Source organism: Meriones unguiculatus, chromosome 6 (genome assembly GCF_030254825.1).
Source record: "Meriones unguiculatus strain TT.TT164.6M chromosome 6, Bangor_MerUng_6.1, whole genome shotgun sequence".
Classification (NCBI taxonomy): Eukaryota; Metazoa; Chordata; class Mammalia; order Rodentia; family Muridae; genus Meriones; species Meriones unguiculatus.
Window position 1 is genome coordinate 128,126,593 of NC_083354.1, and position 25,501 is coordinate 128,152,093.

The following is a 25,501-nucleotide window of genomic DNA, read 5'->3' on the forward strand; positions in this document are numbered from 1 at the left end:
ATCCTAAGCTTCCACTTCCTTTCTAAAAAAGTAGCTAAACTCCCTTACTTTATTATCTCTCTTTACTTTGCGTATGATGATATACTCATATATTTATTCAAAGTCCCTTAAATACAAGAACCTGTGATTGCATTATTCTCAATAAGTAAAGAAAAATAAAAGCTAGATAAAAGTGCTAAAGCAAGCTGAGTTCTATTTCTAAATTCTGAAATGGTTTAATAAAATGACAATTTGAACACATATATATTGATTCAACTCCTTTATCATTTATTCTTTTTGGCAGACATCAGACATGAGCAAAGATATCTTGCTCACAATAGTTACACATTCTTTTTTTCACTTTTTACAGGCTGTAAACATATCTGAGTGGATAAAATTCTTAGCTGAAGACCCATTCCAGAATTTTGACATAACAAGTTTCCAATCAGGACTAAGGAAAGCTAGTGAGTTTCCCATTAGTCCAGCAACAGCAGCAACAAATTTAATTCTCATGTGTTGTTTTCAAATCAACATTCGCTATTTTTAAAAGATTTTTATTTATAGCAAAAATGGTAGAAGTTGGCCATACATTTTACTAATAAATATACTGGCCATTTTAAAATAAAACATATAAACAAAAAATAGAAATACATAATTAAGTACATTCAAATTCTTGTTAAAACAACAAAACAATGAGTTATTTTAAAATATCTTTGTTGAAAAAGGAATTTGCAATCGCTCAGTTTCATGTTACTCCTTAATGCTGATACTTTAACATGAAGATAACATTACTTCAAAATAAATTCAAAAGATTTATTTTACAACTTCATTCTTTTATAAATTTCAGAGTTAAAAGATCAAAAGTCACAAAGCAGACACTCTTCAGACATTATGTAGCAGGTATGATATGTTATTCGGCTGGAATGACAGTCAGGGAGCCCCGGCTCTGCTGACCACAGTCTCTGCTAGTTTGCCACACTGTTACCTGCTTTTAACATCATAAGCCCATTATTTACTCATAGATGAATACATGGATCAAAGGCCCAAATATTATAAATATGGTGATGCTTAATCCTCATTATTAGTTCTAACTTGGAATAAAACAGGTCAAACTAAAAGGTTTCATTTTCATAATTTGTTTTGTTTTGCTGGTGCTAGAAACTGAACCATGAGCCTCATGGATGATGAGCAGGTGCTCTAGTAGAGCTCTGTCCCCATCCCATGTACCATTACAGAAGAATAGCAGACACACTTGTCAGGGGTACAACTCTCTTACAAAGAGCATTGCTATAAAATGTTTAAAATCCCAGTTACACACGCTTCTGCACTGATTTTACCATACTGCTCTACACCTTCAACTTTCAACCTATACATACAATAAAATAATCAAACATGTGAGTGGGGAAAAGTGATACAATACGCAACAAAATAATTTGTAGCCAGGGCTTTCTTGAAACCTAGAAGGTCAGCACAGCAGAGATCTGGTTAGGAGGACAGGAAAGACTTACAAAGAATACAGCCACGGTCCCTTCTATTACTACAGCCTCACTTTGCACAGGTGAGCAGTGACAGGCTGCTGGGTGCATCTCAGTGGGACAGGCTCTAGGGAAAGCAAAGCAGCTGAATAATGTTGGGGAAAATGTAGAAGTTCTCAGTGTGAAGAAAACCAAGATACAACACTTAACTCCAGCCTCAAGCTAAAAAAAAAAAAAAAAAAAAAAAAAAAAAACAAAACAGCAAAGCAGGAGTTACAGACTTCTTAAACTACACACATAAAAAGGAAATCTCCAATTTCTAAGAAAGATTCAAAACGGATACAACGAACACCTATTTACCACCAATTTTGTTTCATTTCTTTGAACTACACTGATTCTCGTGTAAGTATTCAAAAATTGTTTCTTCTTAGCAACAGAGATATGCTGCATAACAAGTGTCATGCCATGATCCTAGTGAGGACAAAGTCACTGTGATCTCACGCATTTTATAAGCATTAATAAACTTGCTGTCACTACAATGTTCCTATGATGACAGAGACCAAGTCTCCATCCTTTAAGAAAACTTACACTGAAATACTTACTTCTGAAACATAAAGCTTGGGGCCAAAACTTAAAACAAAATTTATTCCAAATCAGAATGTCCGTGATAACTAAACGAGTGAAGAAAGTAACAGCTTGGTCTATGAATGATGTCTCCACAGTAGACTTAAGCTCTCAGAATGTCGCTAAGGGAGCACTGCGGAGAGTTAATCTAATGGACTTCTCAGAAGCCTGTTCTTATGCGCATTCAAAACACTGATTTAAGGTAGTTATGTTTTTCAGTAGCATTTACAAGAATCTAGCATTTGGTGGGAATATACAGACTGGTGCACTCTATAAACGTAGTGTAACATCTTGTAAACTAGCTGCAATTTTCAGTAGCTGAGTTCACCAACCGTGTAACAGAATTATAATGCTCTCCTAAGCCATATGCATGCCTCATGTATCTGAAATGAAAAAAAATGTAATTTGATGAGTTATTTACTCTATATGCACAGTACACAGACATGCATGACTAAGCGCTCTGAGCGTCCCCACCCACAGTCATCACTGACTATTATGAGCATGTTCATTAATAGCTCACCACCATGTGATCAGTACTGCCAGTTGCAAGTAGCCCAATCTCTAGAGGCACAAAAGCCAAGATGCTGAGTGTTCGAGAGCTCAACGTATCATTAAAGTCCAAACCATTAGTGGTAAGAATAGCTAATAAACATAAACATGCATGTACACACGCACACACACGCACACACACACACACACACACACACGCACACACACGCACACACACGCACACACACACACACACACACACGCACGCACACGCACGCACACGCACACACACGCACACACACACACGCACACACACGCACACGCACGCACACGCACGCACACGCACGCACACGCACACACACGCACACACACGCACACACACGCACACACACGCACACACACGCACACACACGCACACACACGCACACACACGCACACACACGCACACACACACACACACACACACGCACACACAAACAAAAACCTGAATCCTCCATGCCAAATGTGAAGGGCCAACTCTATCAGGCAAATACATTCACAACATGAAGGGCTTTGAATAACCCCACCTTTTGTGCCAGTTTTAACTTAGTGCTGTTAATGTCAGGCTGGGAAAAACAAAAATCTAGTTTTAAAATCTCACAGCCTTTTAACAGGACTTTATTCTCAGCTCATGCCAAAAAAAGGCGGTCAATAGTCTAAGCAATTATGTGAATCACACATTTTGATGCTTCCTAGTTCTATGGCTGCCTTTAACCTAAACAGAAATAATTAACTAATTATAGCATTTTTCTTAGTATGTATAAAAAAATGTTTTTTTCTTAAATATGAAAAATGAAACTTCTGGGTACTTACACCAGCACTAAAGGGCTCCTTGGATACTCTTCACCAACTACAATAGGAGGAGCATCTGCCTGTAGTACCTCAATTGGTGTTTGTAAAATGTGAGACAGAGCTCTCAGCTAAAGGAGAAAAAAATGGATTAGCAATAAAAACAAAAATGTAAATCTTATTCAGATCACAAACTACTGAATTACATACAAAGAACATGGCAACCAGTTAGAGCAACGATGTTTCTGTTCATATCAGATGAGTAAACACTTACTATTTGGTTAATTGATGAAAAGATGGATGATAGACAGATAGACAAATTGCTACATCAATGGCAGAAGTTTCTCAACCTTGGACACACAATAGCATTGTAAAATACCAATGTCAAACTTGGTGAAGTGTAGACTGTGCTTATTACAGTCTCTGTAGATGAAAACATTCCATCTTTCATAATGCTGCAATTTTTCAAGTACTCGTGGCTGAACATCAGACCAAATTGTTACCAGCCACAGGAAAGGAAATAGGGTCTGGCAAAACATGAGATTTGCTTTCAAAAGCTTCTCAGATGACGCTGATGCAGTCAGTATCAAGAACCACTACTTTATAACTTTCAGCAGGAACAAGGTAAGTATAAGTATGTGAATTATTCTGCCCTGTGCTAGAATCTCCATATGGTCAGCATGCCATGCTACTTTAATTTTATAACACACAGTATAAACTTAGAGCTTAAAGCCTAATGAATAGCAGCAACTACTAAAAGTAATGCTAATGACTACTGGCATACTATGACTATGCATTATAACAACGTATACATTTCACGTGGATTAATTCGGCCAGTCTTCATAACTACTTTATGGAACAGATACTGGTAAGTTATCTGTTACTGTTTGGTTTTTGTAAAGTGGGGGTGCTTATTTGTTTGCTGATGTTGCTTTAACACAATGTCTCACTATGTAGCCCAGCTAATTAGAAGCATACTACGTAGACCAGGCTGGCGTCAACTTAGTCCTCCTGCCTCTGCCTCCTAGGTACTAGTGTTACAAGCGTGAGCCATTATACTCACTTTTTTAACACCTAGAATCTGGTAAAAGGATGTTAAAAGACTTCTCTGGGTCAAACAGAAAATTAACTAACCAGCTGTGTGCAGTGGCACATCCCTGTAATCCCAGCACTCAGGCAGGCAGAGGCAGGCAGATCTCCATGAGTTCGAGTCCAGCCTGGTCTATAAAAGCTAGTCCAGGACAGTCAAGGCTACACAAAAAAAACCTCTGTCTGGAAAAACCAAAAAGAAAAAAAATTAAATAACCTATGCTGAACTGAGAAAGCTGATTCTAGATAGAACCTGAGTTCATAATGAAATCCATCCTGGCAGCCTTCCAACATAAATTGCTAATTTATGCATCTGCCCCAATTACAAAACTTATGCCACAAACAGAACCTTTAGGTTTTGAAAGAATGTTAAAATTTACTTCAAGAATAAAAGTAGAAAGAATTCTATGCTACACAAATATATAAATAAAATCCCATATTTTTTTTTGCAAAATGTTCCTTTGAAACACATTTTTAAATATTTTTCTTTTTCTTTTGGTTTTCAAGAAAGGGTTTCTCTGTATAGCCTTGGCTGTACTGGACTCAGTTTGCAGACCAGGGTGGCCTGGAAATAAAAAAGATACACCTGCCTCTGCTTCCCAGAATTATTACAAGCAAACGCCACTGCACTTGGCTAATTGTTTTTTGTTGTTGTTGTTGTTTGTTTGTTTAAACTAAGCAAAGCAATAGCAATGTCTTCAAAAAGCCATATGGTAGGGCTAGTGAGATGGTACAGCAGATAAGGACTTCGCCTCCATCCTGACAACTTGACCTTAATCTCTTGAGTGCCACAAGAGCACTGTGGCACACCCAGAACCACACACACCCTGTAAGATTTTTCTTTTGGCTTTGGTTTTAATCGATAATATATATTGATCCCACTGTAAAAACAACAACTTATATTTCAAAGGAACTCATAAGTAATAAATGAGCAAACACCCTTCCAAAGATAATCTTAAAAACTGCCTCAATTAAATATCTCAGTTAACAGAGTTAAGCATCCAATACCATCATATCTTAGTGAAGCTTTTAAGGTACTTCAAAAGTCTCTTTATTCCTGTCATTATAAAGCTAATGAAACATTTGTGAATTGGGAGATAAAACTAATGGGGATGGTTCCCTCTGGTGGAGAGGTCCAACTACAGCACTGGATTTAAAAACTGCAAAGGAACATTTACATCTCATCTTCCCACAACAGTTTAAAGGGTCTTCTGAGGCACAGACTGCTGAAGACAACTAATTACCTTCACACAATACCAACACTGCTGGAGTCATTCATCTGGCATCTTAGTTCAAACTCTACCATGCACTAACAGCAGTCCGCCTTTCACTTCAAAACTAGAGGTCAAGAAGTTGGAGACTTATCTAAGGCACAGAAGATAAGTCAGGACATGAGCCTAGGACTGACCTTCTCATCCTTTCTCTACCACCTCAGAATGCTTGTCACCACCAGGCCTAATTGGATGTTTTGTTGTAGTAAAACATGGTTAACAGTAAATTTTAAACATCAGAGCTCCAAGAAATTATATTGTTTCTATGTGTGTCTGAATATATTGCTTTCTTATACAATGTCAATGCATCAACTTAACCCACTATTAAGGAGGACTTCAACAGATAATTATAACAGATGTGTTATGATAAGTCTTATACAAAATGCAATTTTTATTTTGCATAGCCTAGGCTGGTCTTATCTCTTCATTATCTGGCCTCAGTCGCCCTAGTGATGGGATTACATGCACATAAGGCCAATGCTGGCTCATTTCTATTTCTGATATAAAGGAGAATTTATGTTCCCAACATTGAACTACTTAGGTAAAAATTTACTTTCATGGAATAAAATCTACAATTTTTCCTTTTTCTTCTTTTTAAAACAGGGTATCCCTATGTAACTCAGGCTGGCATCCACGATTGCCTAACAATTTTTGCCTGGACTACAGTTGTGCACTGCCACACCAAGGAAATCTTTTTTTTTTTTTAATACAGAAAATCAAAAGCATCACAAATGAAACCACACAGACCCAACAGCAGCTTCTATTAAGTCACAAATCCAACTCAGGGCTAGTTACAATGAAATCCTGGTTCACTTACCCAAAGGTACATGGTCTAATGATAGACATAAAAATGTGTAACTCTGTTTCTTTCTCAAGAGAAAAGTGGCAAATGTAGAGAGAGAGAAAAAAAAAAAGGCATCATCAAAGAGAAACTAGACTTGGCTGAAAAACAAGTGAAAATGACAAGTGTGCTTCTGAGGTAGTTTAGTAGCCTAAATTACTATGAACTTCAAGCTTACCTCAAGCTGACCGCCCCACGCTGCTGTGTTCACAATATCTTCACAGTACTTCCCAAACTCTTCTGTGGAGACAGATCAAAACAGCTTTCACAACCTCATTAGACAATGTCAGTTGTAGCCCCACCATCCTGGGTGAAGCAGCCAAGTCAAGAACATCTCCTTCCTGCTTCACCCCCCTTTAGTATTTAGTCTACATCCCAGAAGTACATTAGACACAACCTCTCCAACCTTCCACCATCTTTCTAGGCAAGAATAACGCATTTCCACTTCTCACCTTTAACCTGAAACTGAGGCATATGGAATTAACTTACTTAGACAATGACAAGTAAGAGTGTCAAGAATTCACTTCATGACAAGTGTTCTAAAGCCAAGGAAGTATGGTATACAAAATGCCACACAAGGTTAAAATATGTAGCACCCTCTCTATACTGAGGCTTACTGTACGAGCCTATACACAGTGAAAGTACAAATGAGTTTAATCTCCACAGGGGCAGCAGTAAATAGTTTCTCTCCTTGTCATTTTATATATCTTTACATTTTATGTATCTTTACATCAGTGTCATTTTTGGCCAAGGAAGAGATTTTTCTGAATGGGTCCTGACAAAAATAAAAGGCCTAATCTCTGAATTTACAACAGGCATATTTACGGCACATATACACTTTGAAATGCAGCTTATTAAAATGGGCTAAACAAGAGATGGTTCAGTGCTTACAAGCATTTCTTGTTCTTCCAGAGAACCCAGGGTTAAATTCCCAGCACCTATGAAAAAGTTCTCATCTGTCTCTAACTCCAGTTACACTATCCTCTTCTGTCTCCAAGGTGATATCCTCTTCTGGTCTCCAAGGAAGTAAGACGCATACATCGAGCACACACACAAATGCAGGCAAAACATCCATACACATAAAATAACAATAAAACCGGACCAAACAGAATTCCTGTCCAAGAACGGGAAGAAAAGCTAGAACTGATCTTTATTAATCTCTATTAATGTGTTCATCTCTATTAGTATTGGGTCTTCATTTTTCAAAACACTGCCTATAATTCATACACGTTGGCCTTCGATAAAAATTGACTGAATGCACTAAAACTTTTGTCTTTTTCTTAGATGCAACATGAATTAAATGCTCTACCACCAGCAGAGATGGGTAGACAAATTTAAGAATTGTGATACGTGAAGTCACACTTGAGAGCTATCCAGATAAGATACCTAAGGCATGCCTTACTCCCCACAAGTGACCCACTTGACTGCCAGCGCTCACTCCGCCCATTCTGTGCTATGTTCCACCTTCTCGCACTAGCCCTTCTTCAACACCTCCTGGCCACATGGCCCACTCCCAGTGGACACTGTCACACACTTCTTCCTTACATTTCTTTACTCTTAACACCGCTGAAGCCCTTTCAGATTCTGACTTGGTCACACCCTTGTTTGCAAGTTGTACAAAATTTTTTCAGTTCATCATAAAAACTGAACCTTAGTTATCAGTTTACTGTAACAAACAGAATATTTTTCATGGGGGGTTGTAAAGTCAAATTTTATATAACTAGTAACCTTCCTAGCTATAGTTTATTGAAAGTAGTATCATATTTCTCTGAGTGTGATTTAGTTACTTTCATAATCATTTTCTGATCATGGTCTTGCAGCCACACACATGCATACTTACAAAGACTGATCAAAACTCACCTTCCTCTTTGTTAAACATGAATTAATACACATTTTTCAATAATGACTAATTATATTCCTGTCTTATTCCTTCATGACTTATATAGCGCAATTGGTATGTATATTTTAACTACAAAATTGTTATCTAAGAAAAAGTAAAACATACCTATATCTATTCAAATGATAGAAAATAAATTTGTCTAAAATGTAATGATCTTTTCTTCATTAAGAAAAGCCTTACTTGCTATAATCAGGAAGCATTGGGGGAAGCAGAGGCAGGCAGATTTCTGTAAGCTCAAGGCTAGCCTGATCTACAAAATGAGTCCAGGACAGCCAAGGCTACACAGAGAAACTATGTCTTGAAAAAACAAAAAAAAAAAAAGAAAAAGAAAAAGAAACCAGAAACACTAACAAAATGTAGGGAAGAAAGCCAAGATACCTGGAGTATACATATCTCCTGTATTGGGGTTTGTTAAAAATGGCAGGAAGTCTTCTGGATGGCTTTGCATATACTCAGCAGTCTGCCTCCGAAGGGCAGCCACCGTCAGGGCACAGTCCTGCTCTCTCAGCTGATCCTCAAGCGCTCCATACATACAGTGGCCATCAGATGGAATATGCTTCATTTCCAGTTCTCTGGCTGCTAGTATCTGAGCAAGTTTTTCACTCTCTATATGTCTGGCTCCAGATAAGTTCTCAATTTCAGCCTCAGCTATCCTTTCTTCCCGCTCCTTTTCCAATGCAGCTTTCTTTTCCTAGGACAAGAATATATAAAAGTTAATCAATAATGATTAGGATTAATTCATATTTGATGAGAATCGAGCTAAAGTGTGAAACTTTTTTTCCATTTTCCTTCTCTTACAAGCACTGTCAGTTTGATCACTCACCATCTGTAGAAGTTTCTAACTACAACCGTTAGAGGAAAATTATCTCATTCATCTGAACCCTGTGTTCCCAGCATCTCGCTCTGTACTAACACATAAAAAAGCCTTTTTATAGCGAGGTACAGGGGCTCAGATATGTAACTTCACTTGAGAAGCTGATACAGAAGAATCACATGTTTGAGGACAGGTGGGTCTGGAAAGTTCCAGTCCAGCCTGGCCTGCATATCAGAGCCAGTCTCAGAAAAGACAAAAATAAGGGAGGACTATGTCTTGCTACCGTTGCTGAGGCGAGCCTATACTCTCCATCCTCAGACCTCAGTCTTCCAAGCCTTGGGATTAATGGTATTTGCAACTACAGCTGTCTTCACAAAGTCAACAGCTTGACTGACTGATTCCAGGTACCTAAGATTCAGTTGTACAGTGGGCTTTAGTGACACAAACCTTTAAACCCAGCACTTGGGAGACAGAGACACGTAGATCTCTATGAGCACAGATGAGCCTGGTCTACAAAGTGTGTTCATTGACAGCCAGAGCTAAGGGATAAGACTCTAAGTCAAAAAAATTAACAAGTGCTGGAGAGATGGCTCAGTGGTTAAGAGCGCCGTCTGCTCTTTCAAAGGCCCCGGGCTCAATCCCAGCACCCACATGGCAGCTCACAACTGTCTGTAAAGCCAGTTCCAAGGGATCTGACACCTTCACACCAATGCACATAAAATAAAAATTTTAAAATAATTAAGAAGATTCAACTGTCCTCAGCCTTAAAGTACATGCTCATAATTAGGTCCAAACTAATCCAAGGTTGAAGACTCCACTACAGTGGATTTACTATGTTAAAGCCACCAGAAAGGCAGAGACAAAAGATACTACTTTCATCTATTTTTAAAAGTGGATACTACACCTACTCATATAATTGATAAAGTAAGAGACTAAAAAAGAAAGAAAACTTCCAGCTGGGTATGGTGACACACACCTTTAATACCAGCATTCGGTAGACAGAGGCAGATGATAGGCTGAAGATATCTCAGTTGGAGGCCAGCCTGGTCTACAGAGTTAGTTCCAAGACAATCAGGGCTACACAGAGAAGCTCTGTCAAAAAAACAGGGACAAATCATTGCTTGCAAACACTTAAGGATTGCAGTTAGACTAAAGTCCCTCTAGTCACATGATACCTAGTACTCTCGAGAGCGCTGGGTGCATATCCTCCCAATTCTTTTCCTATTAACTGTAATAAGCACAACATAACTACAGAAAACATGACACATCCTTTGTAACAAAATACCATTATTCTTTTCACAGTCTAAATTGCTTCCTTATTTAAATAAGAAAATGCAGATTCTTGAGATTTCCCCATGGCTGCATATCCAGGCATGTTTAGGGTTCAGTGAAGTCAACAAGAGATTTGTTAATGAGACTTGTGGGAAATATGGAGATAAAGGAAAACATTCCAAATCACAAACCAGAGAGCACTCATGTTTCATAGCTAAGGATATTTCACAGAAACAGCATACAAGAGAAAAGTATTAAGAGATGAGGTGTCTGGCTAAAAACAGGCCTGTCATTAATAAATATTGTTCATGGGGCTGAAGAGATGGCTCAGAGGTTATGAACACTGGCTGCTCTTCCAAAAGTCCTGGGTTCAATTCCCTGCAACCACACGGTAGCTCACAACCATCTATGAGATCTGGTGCCCTCATTTGACATGCAAACAGAACACTGTATACATAATACAATGTATTATGTATAAAACTGGTATACATGCAAACAGAACACTGTATACATAATAAATAAATTAAATCTTTTAAAAAAAATTAAAAATGCTTTTGTTCATGGTAACACAGTCCTGAAAATTAAAGGGCTATTCACAGCATTTGTAGTTCTTTCTTTCTGGATGGTAAAACAGTGTATATGGAGGGTTATCACTGTGCTTTTACAACTTCCTAATGTCAACCACACATGTACTTATGGACTTGAAGGGAAACTATATTTCAACTTAAAAGAAAAAAAAAACACTAAATTTTGCAATTTTTTAAAATTAACTTTATCATATTATCAGTTTTTGTCTCCATGAATGTCTGTATACCAATTGCATGTGGCTCCTAGAAACCAGAAAGGGGTGGGGCAGAGTGTGTGTGTATGTGTGTGTGTGTGTGTTTGTGTGTGTGTTTGTGTGTCAATCACATTCCCAGGACTAAAGTTAAAATGACTGGAAGCCACCCTGTTGGGAATGAAAAGCAAACTGGGTACTACGGAGGAGCAGCCAGTGCACTTCACCACTGAGCCATCTTTCCAGCCCCTGAAAATCTTGATTTAGTAAAATCAGAGAAGAAAAAGAAAGGTAATGCAATTTTAACAGAAGGTAAGCACTCTGAGGTTCTAATTTCTACCCCCTTGGGGCAGAAGCAAATGAAAAGGCACAATTTAGTAAACTCAATGTCTCCATGATGTGCCACATGAGAGAACTTCAAGTGTTATTTAGTGGCCGTAAGTATCTAAATCAAACAAAAGCAGTAATAGCTTACTAAAGAAACTTAAACCAGCATAGGTTTTTCCTTCCAGAGAAAAGCAGCATGATTTCCTTCATGTTTTTCTACAGCTGTGGATCTAGGTATAAAATCTTACACAAGATGGCACTGTTACTTTATGAAAGACTAAAATCAGTTTCAGTGGGAGAGGAAGAATAAGCACCTTAGACATCATCTAATCCAAAACCCCTCATTTCCTCTTCTGAGGAAACAGCACGCAGAAAGATTTCCAAAGGCCATACAGCTGGTTAGAGCAGAGCAGGGACCGGGGACAACACAGAGCTCGTTCTCTGCAGGCACCTGAATCAGAATAAAGGTTGGAGCAGATGGCAGCTGGAGTTAATGTCATTTTTCTTTTTCTTTTTTTTTTTTTACTGTCAGAATGGAACTTCATTCTATCTTCCAAGCCCTATAATCTCTTAAATACTAATTTCTATCATTATCTATTATTGCATAATAATCTGCTTCAGAATTAAAAACCAACTGAGTTTGCTTCTAGTAAACCAGGTGGAAACCCAATGAATTCTTGCCACCATGGAAGCTTCCTACGTTAGGTACTTTTCTACAAGGAAGTACTAGAGACAGAATAGCAAAAAGGTCTAATAACAAAAGAATTTAAAGAAAAAAAAATTTTTTTTTTAAACTGATGGAAGGGAAGAGCACGGAAGTCATAAACACACTGCTAGCAAAGCTGGAGCCAGATCGATTTGGGCAATAGCACAGGTTTATGTTAAACTTTCCCTTTCACTGAGCAGTCTCTACCTCCTACAGTCCTTATTTTTGGAAATCAATTGTTTTATTCCTATCTTAGTTTTGGTTTGGTTTGGTTTGGTTTTTCTCAAAAATACAAAATGCTTCCAAGTTCTTTTTTTTTAACCCAATATTTATTTAGGTTTTCGGGGGGAGGGGCTTAGAGTAGTTAGTGTTCTACATCCTCTTTCCACCATGTGGTTCCAGGGATTGAATTCAAGTCCTCAGGCTAGACAACAAGCAACTTTATCCACTGAGCCATCTTGCTAGCCACAGACTCCGAAGTTTAATAAAATGCTCACGTTTCTCCAGTTTAAAAATAATAGACTCCAGAACAGCCTTATCACCATAAAATTACCATGCTTTCTTCCAGATTTGTCTCTCTACCAATAACAACCACCAGTGGTTAACTGGCTTTTCAATCCTCGGTTCTTTGGCAAAAGGAAGAGTTCTAAATAACCTAATGTCGAATTTGCCCATTTAGGTCCCATTCCCTGAAGGATCGTGAACACTCAGTGTTCTCTGCTCCAAAAGCTGACTAGATTAATAAAGCAATAAACTGGGAACTATTTTCTCTGCCATGTAACAAAGCAGTCAACTATAAATAAAACTAAAATTTTCAGTTTAGTTGAAAAATGTATTAAGTTCACATTGGAAAGAAATATTGAAAATTTTATGGAGAATAGGTCTAGGCACACAGTAGCTATCTCCTTGGTTTTTAGAATAGGCTACTATTAGATGCTGCAATTAATTAGTACCAGAAACTTTTTATTTTTTAATTGTTATCTTACTGGCACACAAACCGTTTTTTATTATATGGAAGCAAGGTGACAATTGTGGGACCAAGACAAAAAGAATGGCTATAACAGAGTTTAGCTAAGTAGCCCTTCAAGACAGCACGAGCTCTAAATGATTCTTTGAAACTCATAATGGCAAAGTTAGTCAAGAGTCAAATTCCATACAAATATAAATATTTGAGTATTTTCATACAGAAGGAGACAGTGTCTTGGGACTAACTTTTTAAAAGGAATATTATACGCTTAGCATGGTAAGTGTAATCATTTGTTGACACTTCAGTTCTCCAGGCCTTATATTAATGGTTCTGGACAGTTTACTATTTAACACCAATAATATTCCTATGACACTGGCATTATTTTTCCCTTACCTATTACTGAAACTGAGTGGGAAGCCATGAGAGTACATGAAATTCAAACCTGACTGGGGTTGGAGAGTAGCGTAAGGCCCCGTCTGACTCTCAAAAGCACAATTAAAATAAGGGGGAAATAACTGTTCTGTCCGGCACTGATCATACATGCTCTACTATATTACATGCTAAAACCACTCTGAAATATGCACTTAGGGCTTAGAAAACATGAATTAGTAAAATAGTATTCAGAAGCAAACTACTAAGCTTTAACTTTTTTCTAAAGTGAAATGGGCTTACCTCCTCACGCCATTCTCATTATGCTAAGACCATTCACACACTACTTCCAATAACTATAATCCTGCATCTCATTCCCACACTTGTTTTTTTTTTTATATTTCTTCTGGGAAGAATATCTTAGATAAATATTTATCTTTCCTTCAAATTATAACACATCATTAACACTTGACATAATGAAGTTCCCTTCTCTACATTTTTAGTATCATTAATCATTACATGTTAACCAACATATAAACACCAACATAATTCTCTGAGAACTCTGGATCCCTGTGTGTTTTATTATATTTCTAAGTTCAAATCTTTGCTTGACCACTAAGAATTAACTTTTAGACAGGGTTGTGTATCAGTCATAAGACCTCACTTTTTGAAATTTCTAAATTAAGTCTACAGTAAAATATTGGTCTCCTTAGCCTTCCCACTTTCTACAAGAACTGCAAACTAGGTATCTTATATTTTTATTGTCTTATACCGATTATCTTCTATAGAAGGCAATAAAATGTTAGGACTAAATGAGACTTCAATATAAATAGTTTAGAATATTATCTGACATATGGCAAGCACCTATTAGATGTTAAGTCAGGACCCTTGACAAGGAACTTCAATTTCTTTTCTATTCTTTTCCTATACAATACCTAAGAAAGGATTGCACACACAACACCACTAACTTATATACATGGTGATATGACATTCATACCCGTCTCTTTTGTGCTTTTGATATCCGAGGTGGTTGATTCTCAAGTACCAAGTTTGAAATGTCAACAGCAACAGAATCTATCTGAAGGAACAAAAACATAAAAAAAAAAGTCAAAAGAAAGAAACTAATAAAAATGTTTTAATTTATTGAAAGTGTTAGGCTACTAAATTATTACAGAATATTAAAAATATATCCAATTCCTTACTTCCAGTTCAGGCAGCTAGACACAGTAATAGATAGCATCCTTTGTCACCTTTCTTTACGCGTATGAATGGATTTGTAAAATTGCCAAGATTTTTCATAGCTCTCCAAAGACAAGGTTCATCCTTGCATACCTTCTGTCCTTCTTGAACCTACTCCATTACTCTAAATACTTTATTTCCACTTAAGGACACCCTTCTTATTCACGAATACTCACGTATAAAATACAGTTTGTGGTCATTATTTCCTTCATATCCTGAAAGGTGACACTTCTCCATGTTTACTAGCCAAAACTTAATGAGCACTAATTCTTCAAGTCAGAACAACTGAGCAATTTCTATCTTCTCCTTGCTAAAGACTGATAACTTCATTAATAAGTACAATCAATAATAAAATTCAAGTGTCAACACTGTTAAAGAAGTTAGCCCTCTGCTTGGATAAGCAGCTAGTACTTCCTAACTGTAACTGAGTGTCTTTGGTGTAAATCTATAAAGCAGCTCAGAGCATCTGAAACAATGCAGAAGTCTTCAAAGACTACACCCCAAGCGATAACATTATCAAAATCTGACAGACTTCAAAGAGTTTAGTAACTTCTTTGCATCTATGAATTTTGCTTTTGGGTTTTTTTTTGTTGTTGTTGTTGTTGTTGTTTTTAAGTATTCTGATAAAAGTTACAACCATATTAACAAAAAGCAGAAGAATTAGGGGAGAGAGCAAACAGAAAACAAGTTTAAGTTCATGAAAAAGGTAACAGTCGAAAGCAGACTGGAGAGTTTGCATCTTAGCAGTAAGTGATGATGAATGGTTAAGAATCAAACTTTTCTTTCTCTTTGGAATCTATGGAAGAAATCTTGAAATTGAAGGCCTAAAAGAGCAAAAAAAAAAAAAAATGCTGCTACTAGAAAACACAGGGAGACAATTAGGAACACAATTAGCACAATGCTAACATGATGCTGATAATATGACTGAACACTAAAATCTTGTTTTTACATGTGTGCGTGTGTGTGTAAGAGAAAAAGAGTGTGCATGGACATACATGCCAAACAGCATGTAGAGGTCAGAGGACAACTTATGTGAATCAATTTTCTCTTTCTTCCGTGTAGGCTTGGTTCCAGGGATAGAACTCAAATAATCAGGCTTAACTGCAAACACCCTTCCCTGGTGAGCCACACTGGCAGCCCCAGTAATAGTTTTCTTGTCACTTTTTCTGTTGCTGTTGGTTTTTGAGAAAGGGGTCTTGCTATGAAGCCCACGCTGGCCTCAACCTCACAACCTCCCTGTTTCTGCCTCCTTAATGCTAGGCCTATAGGCATCTATACGCATCTACAGGCAAGTAGACGCATGCCAGGCTGGAGATAAAAGCATTTTAACAGTAAGAAAGGTCAGGAGCATGATGACTGGAAAATGAAATTAAAGACTTTGACACTACATTTAATATTGTATAAATGGACACACAGAAACTGTTCCCTTGTCAACAGAACAAAATGTATCAAAACTTAGGAAAGATGAAATCTTTTGTAGATCTAAGAAATACCTACCAATAGTTAACTGAAGTTGTAGACTATATGACCCTTCATATCCAAAACCCATGCAACAAATTACTATGTTTCATCGAGGGATAAAGGTGGGTCTACTTTTAATTCCAACTTTTGTCACTCAATGAACATTACCACTTTGGGACAAAGTTCTTATTCTCTCTAAGCTGGTTTCCTATTGGAAAAGTGTGATTATCTGCATTACGTCATAATTATTACCTTACAGTATTACATTGAACAAGTAGCTGGCACCCACTTTAAGTAGACTGATAAAATAACACTGAAAAGATGCATGTTAGCACACGCCCATATTCACAAGAAACATCAGTAAACCTTCATTCATCACATCTGGTTCATAAAACACTCCTTATAACTTAAATACGATTTCACATTATTGACTGATTTAGTTTCTATAGGAAGCTGTACTTATACACAAAAGTATTCATGTAACAATGGTTATGTGGAGAAATTTACTCTAGGGTTGATTAAGTAACTTTGTAGAGGTTACAATCTTATTCATCAGTAACTCTTGACAAGAAATCTAGTCTTCCAACTTTGACTCAAGAGAAATCTCTAGCACATTTTACACATTCTCTAGCACACTTTATACTTTACATGCTCATCATCGGGTTAAGTAACCAGGAACTTCTTTGCTGATCTCCCTTAAAAAAAACAGTCATAAACCTGGTCACAAAAGTGGAGGAAGTGTAAAGCTAGGTGTGGGGGTACACGCCTGTAATCCCAACACTTGTGAAGTCAAGGCAGCAGGATCAGAAGTTCAAGTTCAGGGTTATCCCCTGCTACAAATCCAGATGGGTTAGGACACTGTGCCTCAGAAGATGATGATGATGAAATGTGATGTGTGACTGTGCCTGAATGACTTGGGTTCACTGCCAATTTTGTGAATGTACATAATAAACAGCTCAGCATACTCAGAGACAAGCTTCAGTCTCCATACCTTACTTTCCTTCAAAGTCAGCTTCAATTGCTCCAGTTCTTCCCTGTGTTTCTGCTCCATTTCTCTCTCCAACTTAGCAACATCTTCCGTGAGCTGCTTCCTCCTCTTTTTGTCATTTTTGGGAACAGCATTCTTCATTCCCTGAATTTTGGCTAAAAAGGCACCAAAACCGTCAAACCCAAGTGTCAGAGCCCAAGGAAGAACGAGACAAAGGTTAGAGGTATAATTATAGAATGTAATGTAATTATAGAAGCAATTAGTCATGACACAACAATCAGCTTCGGAGAAAGGCCCGGATGAGGTTTGAGACCTGAGTCACACCTCGTAAACACGACCTTAATTAAATTTGTTTGCCTTGACAAACAAGGCAAAACCTCCGCCATCCCGTCTGTGACCGTCAAGCCAAGGTGAAGCAATTAAGACAACACCACTAAGGACAACCGTCAGATGGGGCAGGGACGGGAAGACAGGCAGGGGAGGTCCAAGACATTGGCCTCCAGGCAGCAGCACTCGCGCGGCCCGGCCAGGGGTGCCCCGCTGGCCGCGCAAGGGGACGCCTCCGAGGACTGCAATCGAGAGGGCGTCGGGGAGGGACTGAGGAAAGCCGGAGAAGACAGACCAAAAGTGATCTGAGGGGAGATCCACAGATCCAGGTGGGTCCCCGCTCCAGGTTCCCCCGGGCTCGCGCCACGCTCCCAGCCCCGGGCGTGCACGACTCTTCCCCGTCACCTTGCAGCTCCTTCTTCTCCTTGCGATGCCGTCTCACCAGCTGCTCCTCCTCATCAAGCTCTTCAGCCGGGACCTCCTCCATGACGACCAGGTGGTCGGGCACTCGCGCGGCGGGAGCTCCGCACCTCGGGCCGGCCGGGACCTCCCACCCCTCCACCCTCACCCGGGGCGCCATTGGCCGCCGCGAAGGCCCAGCCCCGCCTCAAGGCGGCTCCGGACCCAGCTCTAACCACTGAAACCCGCGGAAGCCGACATGGGCTAGGGCGCCTGCGCGCTCCACCGCTCGGGCGGCGCGCCGGAAGCTGGGGGTCCGCCGCCGAGAACGCTCCGGGCGGGCGAGCGGCCCGGCCGCAGAGCTACGCGCCAGGCGATTGGCCCGCGGCAGACGCGCGGAGATGACGTCACGGGCGCGCTCCCGCCCCGCTTTCAATTTGCACCTTGAAACACTATTCGGTGCTTGTACCCTTTGCTGAGCCGTGTAGGAACGTGTTGTTGTTGCTGTTGTGCTGTTTTTTTAAACAGGGTTTCTCTCTGTAGCCCCAGGCTGACCTGAACTCACAGAGATCCGCCTGCCCGTGTCTCCCCGAGCGCTGGGATATCCAGGCGTGTGGCACCGCGTCCGGCTCGTTTTAATAATACTAATAAAGTGTGGATTGTTTTCAATGACGATCTTTACGTTGCACTAACCGCACGGTAGGGAATTAATGGCTTTGTTTATAACGTGGGAAAAGGCTAAGTAAGAATGCCTACTCTTGAAATGGACACGTGATGATAGAGAAAAACACAGAAAGGATTACGCGTTGTAAAATTCAGGATCTACCTTCAATGATAAGACCTAGATTTAATACAAGTATTGTCACCGTGCTTTGGAGGTTTGAGTCAAGACTTAGCAAGTGTAAGCCGTATGTGCCACAAAATCAAATTACTGAAGTAAAGGCAAACACAATTCTCATGAAATGGTGGAGGGTGGGGTGAAAGTAGAAGACACAGATGGTCCAATAAAATTTAAAAATCTATTTTTAGGGCTGGGCGTGGTTATCCTTTAATCTCAGCACTCAGGAGGCAGAAGCAGGAAAGATCTCTGAGTTCAAGGACAGCCTGATGTACATAGTGAGTTCCAAGACTACATAGGTGAGACCCTATCTCAAAGATAGATAGATGGTAGACAAATAGATGAAAGATAGATAGATAGATAGATAGATAGATAGATAGATAGATAGATGTGTAAATAGTTGTAAATAAATATTAAAAAGCTATTTTATAGGATTATCCGAGAGAGAAAAAATGAAGTTGAGATGATACTTCTGAAACTAATTGAAGACATTTTTCCAAAGGTGAACAATGAACTAGCCCTACAACTAGATAAACCTAGAAGGGGCAGATGTAAATTTTGATGAAGAGAAAACATCTAGATGTATCCTTTTTCACTGTTGTTAATTTCAAGGTCGTGGGTAGGCAGAATGTAGAAGTCTCCAGACTGAGAAATCAAGTTAGAATCTAAGATTTTTTTCCCCTGTAACTCATGCCAGAACGCAATGCAATAAAAGCAGATAGAAAAGTCATTTTGAGGTGAGACCTGTATACCCTGTCAAGTTTAGAGACTATAGGGATTTGGGGAGTTGGACTAAGTACATTTTATGTTGTGATATGGACACCAGGCTATGAGAGCCATTAAATGGAAGTTAGTGGTTAGAATGAGAATGTCTCCCCACAGGCTCAGATGTTCATTACAGGATCCCAGTTGGTGGCACCGTTTGGGACGATATAGGAGGCATGGCAATCCTGGAGAAAGTATGTCACCGAGGGCGGGGGGGCTTGTTGATTCCACAGCCATGTGCCACCCCGTTTTGTTGGGACTGTTGTTTTCTTGCTTTTTTGATTCATGCTTGTAGTTCAAGACATAAGCCCTTAGATTCAGCTCTCAACATCCAGCTCCTACAACTTCCACTCCACCATCATGAACTCTCACCCTCTGGAAATTCTAGCCAAATAAGTTCTTTATTTTGTCAATTGGCTTCATTATGGTGTAGCAAACAGAAGAAATTCTCAAATATTCATGGGTTAAGAAAATACTTCAGTGAAGAACTTTCTCTGAAATTTTTGGCTGAATGGTGTAGCATAGGCAATTGACAACACCAACTAAAATGGCTAAAGTTGGGAGGAAATTGCATGAAAAAAGTAATAGTATGAAAACTATTTAAGGGGTGGAAGCTTGAATGATTGTATATAGGATAATAAAACTAATGCAAAAAGAAATTTAAAGCTTGGGTGTAACATTCTCCGTTTATATATTTCTAATTTCAAGAACATGATATTCAATATATTGAGTTACTAAATGCTTTTCATTCTTGCATATGGAAATGTAGATAGAGGCATAGATGCTGTTGAGCTAAATTTATGTAAAATGCTCTGTCACTGTAGACAGAACATTAAAATCATTAAATCACTAAATATTAAGCTTATGAAATTTGGAAACTAAAATTTATTGCCTGAATATTCAGTTAGAGGGGAAATGGCAAATGTATTCAAAATGTTAGCATTTGAAATAAAACCAGAATTGGGAACAATTCAAAGATATAAAATTATATTTTTATATTTAAGAGTCTTTACATGGTAAATTACATCACATTCATTATAAGGTCAAAGATCTGGGACAGTGAGATGGCTCAGTGGGTAAAGGCAGTTGGAACCAATCCTCACAACCTGAGAACATGATGGAAAGAGGAAACCAAACCCAGCCTGTGTCCTCTGACTCCACATAGTCACTGTGGTATACATGTATGTGCATCCCTTGCCACATGCGTATAAAATAAATAAATGTAATAAAATGTCTTAAAATCATTGCCCATATCTTGTGCATGGTAGTTTGGTTGGCGTAAGTCAGCACACATATATTTTGAAATGTGTATCGTATACTTGAAGTGCACCTACTAGTCAGGCATGTGTGTGTATCAAAACTGTTGCCACTTACAGTCCTTGGAAAGTGTTATAAGTGGAATCTGTAACACGTATATCACTGCTAACTTATCTCTATTCTTTTTATACCATCCTGAAGCATTTCTAGATGATTTCATGAAATGATACAGAGAAAGCTTCAAGCATGGCTGAAATAAATAATGACCACATTGATAAAAAATAAGCAACCTACAGAAACCTGTAAGTTTAGAAACTGAACAATCACATAGTTACAATTGTTAATGCATGTACCATCATTTACTGAGGTGAGGAGATGAGTCCGTAGACAGGACAACTTGTAGATGCTGGTCATCTCCTTCTACCACACAGGCTCCAGAGATCAAATGAGAAAATGAAAACAAATATTGATGGTTTTGAAAATATGGTAATGTGTTTATGGGTTTAGATGAAGAAAATCCAAAGAACAGAGACTAAAAACATTAGGTGAAGAATAGAATATGCACATAGGAAAAAGTAACTGAAGTTTTAAATGTTTCCCTCCTTACAAGTGTGGAAATAGTATGCCTGTGGGGTACATTTCTAACACAAGCTGTTGTAAGAGCTTTCACTAGCTCCTGAGTAATCAGTTCCTCTCCACTGAATCTGACTACAACAAAGTGGACTCTGATCATCTGGTACTAGTTGACTCCCAAAAGGGGGAAGCTGAGGTTCCTTCACTTCCCTTTCCCTGCAGGTTTCCTTACCATTTCGGATTGCTGTAAGGCTTCTTGATTTGCAGGCTTTTTGAGAGAGAAATTCGGACTTCAGAAACTCAGCATCAGCACAACCTAGGCACTTCTTAGATAAACAGTATCCAAAATCGATAACATCGTGAAACTGGGGAATAAAATCTCACTAAGCAGCTACAAGCTGTTTCCTTTAGTGATGCGTCTTGTGTGTGGTGAATGCTCAGTAAAAGCTAGTGCTGTGTAAATCTTAGTTTGTTGTTTACAGATTACTTAGGTAGTATAATATGTTTTTATTCTTACAGTCCAAACAATTGCAGCTGCACCATTTTACTCAACCAAATATCCAACTGTGAAGCTGCCAAAAGCAGGATCAATCATTTAGTTGGTGATGTGTAGATAAATAGAAACATGGCCAATAACCATTGTATAATCTGTAGGAAGACAGTCAAGGCTGTTAGTATTTCTGAATAGAGTCTCCTGATGTCACCTTTGTATTAGCATGCAATCAATTGGCAAGAGACTATGTTAAGATGCTGGTACTGTTTGAATTAATCCTAAAATTGTTTTTTGTTTTGTTGTTCAAGATCAAATTTTGCTGATGCTGCCATTAGTACCAAACTTAAAAGGAAAGCAATGATAAAAATCTATATTCTGTAACCACTAACCATGAAAATGAGGCTCAGAATGTTAATTGGTTTAGTATCACATGATAAATAACAAAACCAAATCTGATTTCAAGGCTAATTTTTGCCTTTCATCCATACTGTAGCACTTACTAAAAAGACCATTGTAAAAACAAAGATTAAAAGAACTTGGAAATTTTTAAGTGATGAGTCCAGATTCATTAGATCACAGAATTCAGAGCATAGTGAATAGTAGCAAAGAGAAATGAGGAATTTCTTTTGAATATCAACACCATTTTTTGGGATAATAATTACCTTTTTTTGTAGCTAATACAGTACTAAGAACAGAGCATTGACTAATCTAATTTTCATGTTGGACTTTTATTCTCTGTGTAGAGTATCATGTGGCACTCTAATTCTGTTGAAAAAAAAATCCTTCAGCTTATATTGTAACAATAATATTATTTTGATAGCAAGCTTGGAAGCCCTAAGATTCTTCAGTAAGATACTTCACTGTTTTTAACCCAAACTGACCTTGGATCACAAGTTGTGTTTATTTCAAGTGACATGGTAAATGGAGATAAGAATGAAAGAAGAGGAGAAGAGGGAAAAATAAAAGGAATTCTGATTTTATTACATTTATTCTGTTTTATAAAAACAAGCAACAATTACAGTATTTAATTTTTAAAGACAAATTACAAATTATTGAACAGAAGAGTAAAGGTTATGCCATTTTAAATTGTCAGTTTTATTTATAATCACTTGTCTACTTAATACTGTTCTTATTGGCATATGTCTTTAGAAGTCTCTATATTGCATCCTTGTATAATAGCTATTCTAACTCTTTAATGTATAAGGTATTTATTAAAATACTACATTGAGATTCCCTGTGAACCCGCCAGGGAATGGGCATGAAAGGCAGTAAAGAAAGGGAACTAAGAAAGATCATCCTGAGTGAGTTAACCCAGACCCAGAAAGACAAATATGGTGCGTATTCAGGTATATGTGGATATTAGGTGTTAAGTCAAGGTAACCAAGCTGCAGCCCTTAGAACTAGAGAATAAGTACACAGTGAGGTCCCAGGAGGGCAGATAAACTTCCCTAGGGAGGGACTGGATCAAGGGGGGAGAGGGAGGAAAGAAGGAGAAAATACAGAGAGAGACAGCGAAAATTAAGGACCATTGGATAAGCAGTGTGGAAAGCTAATACAATAGAAGCTTCCTAATGTATATACCTAGATTAGGGATTACAAATGAAATGACAGGAGAGACAAAGCCTAAACTGGACATCTCCTGTCACCAAATGAAGCTTCCACTACCAGAAATGGTACTGGAAAGGGGTCCAATGGAAATCCCCAAACAACTCAGGCTGTTTTCAAAGCTATAGGTTGTTCTCCATAAACTGACGGCAAGTCCCCATTGCTGAAGACAACACCCACGCAATTCATTGAACATGGAGAAGTAGAGCTGGTGCCTCCCTGGAGCCTTCACTCCTACAGGCTAGTGTTCTTGGTACCTAAAGGTAGCCTGCACACTCCAAAGGAGAAATGTAAAAACCAACCCAGCTACAACCCCTTAAATCTACAATGGTGCCTTGCCTGCAAGATACGCTAATGCAATTAGTGGCACAAAGCTTGTGGGAGCAACCACTCAGTATATGAGTTGGTTTAAGGCTCACTTCACAAAATGAAATTGATACACTGCTTTGGTGACCAAAAACCTCAGACTAGATAGCTTGTGGATGTAGGGTAGCCCACCCATCGCACTGAGACATTTTTTAATAATCTTATAGTGTGTGGGAACACCTTTTCTCTACCCACACAATGTACCTTCTTTAAACTCCTTAACCATTGTTTGAACATTTTCAGGCACAGGCCTTTGGATGATTTTTCTTGCTCCCCTTGCTGTATATCCCCTGTGCCTTACTCATCTATAATGTTCGCAAGAATTTTACAGCTGTTTCTGGCCCTTGCAGCCCATGTGCCTGGATTTTACGTTCTTAAGGATGGACATGTGCTTACACAGCTTCCCTAAGCCCATAAAACACTCAGAGGTAAGCACCATATGTACGAAATGAAAGGTGCCGGGGAGATGGCTTAGCAGATAAAATCATTTACCACATAAGTCTGGTGACCTAAGTTCAATCCCCGGAACTCACTGAAACCTGCATAGAGTGCTGTGTGTCTGTAATCCCAGTGAAATAAAAGGTGGGGGCAGGAAAGTCAGCTTGAAACTTGTAAGCCTCCCAGCTTGGAGTAGGCTGCACAGTGACAAAAAGAAGAAAGGCCCTGCCTCTGTGCCACAGAAGGTGACAGTGGCTCCAGAGAGTTGACCTACACACACACACACTGAAAAAAATGAAGTCTCACAACCCCCCATTCCTAGAAAATTGATCTCAGGTGTTATCAGCTAAAGGGTTTTTTTTTGTTTGTTTTGTTTTGTTTTTTTAATTAGCAAAGTCCAGTTGAGCATGGAAAATTTTCATCACTGGTATCAGTTATTTCCTCAAAAGACCATTGTTGGGTATAGCAGCATAGATGGCAGGCACTCCCTAAGTCAACCTTCCACATATCAGCTATTTGCCATGAGTCATCCCGCCTTCTCAGCTTAGGGTACTGCTACATAGGGCTGTCATGAATCTTCCCACACTTTCAATAGGCTGGATGGCCCTGGGATGCCCCTCGCTGCTCTTACCAGCCTAGGGCCAAGGGGTAATACAGTCATACCCTGACCTGCTGTGTCTCCACAGGCTCCCTAGACCTGATAGTCTCTGGGCTTGAATTGCTCTAGCTGTTATTTGTAACAGGCCCCCCAGACCTTAGCACAATGGAACTTCCATGATGGAAGTTCCATTCAGGCTGTAAAACTGAGCACATAGACTTGCTAAAACCAAAACAGGCTGAATCCATCAAAATCCATAGTTATGAGCAAGTCTCTAAATGTACTAGCTTTCCTTTGGCTTCTGCAGTTCTGCTTCTGGCTAGCTGTTCTTGCTAACTGAAGTATGTCACCCTACGACATAGTTTTTGTTCTTAAAAGCTCACCCTGAAAAAGGTTCGAGTTTACATTGGGATCTTGAACACCCA

The 25,501-nt window shown here is 38.8% G+C and overlaps 1 protein-coding gene across 2 annotated transcripts; it reads right to left on the minus strand.

Moving 5' to 3' along the window:
- Window positions 1-244: 244 nt before the first annotated feature.
- On the minus strand, window positions 245-18,343 carry Otud6b (OTU deubiquitinase 6B). Of its 2 annotated transcripts, XM_021655707.2 has the most exons (7): window positions 18,150-18,343; window positions 17,421-17,572; window positions 14,727-14,807; window positions 8,875-9,187; window positions 6,775-6,836; window positions 3,420-3,526; window positions 245-2,461 (listed from the first exon to the last, which is right to left on the minus strand). In XM_021655707.2, exons 1-7 carry the CDS (start codon window positions 18,322-18,324, stop codon window positions 2,377-2,379), a joined length of 975 nt encoding a protein of 324 aa, XP_021511382.1. In that variant the 5' UTR covers window positions 18,325-18,343; the 3' UTR covers window positions 245-2,376. The 2 variants fall into 2 exon arrangements, with proteins under 2 accessions (XP_021511382.1, XP_060242002.1); XM_060386019.1 differs by lacking the exons at window positions 14,727-14,807; window positions 17,421-17,572; window positions 18,150-18,343 and adding an exon at window positions 12,002-12,243.
- Window positions 18,344-25,501: the final 7,158 nt, after the last annotated feature.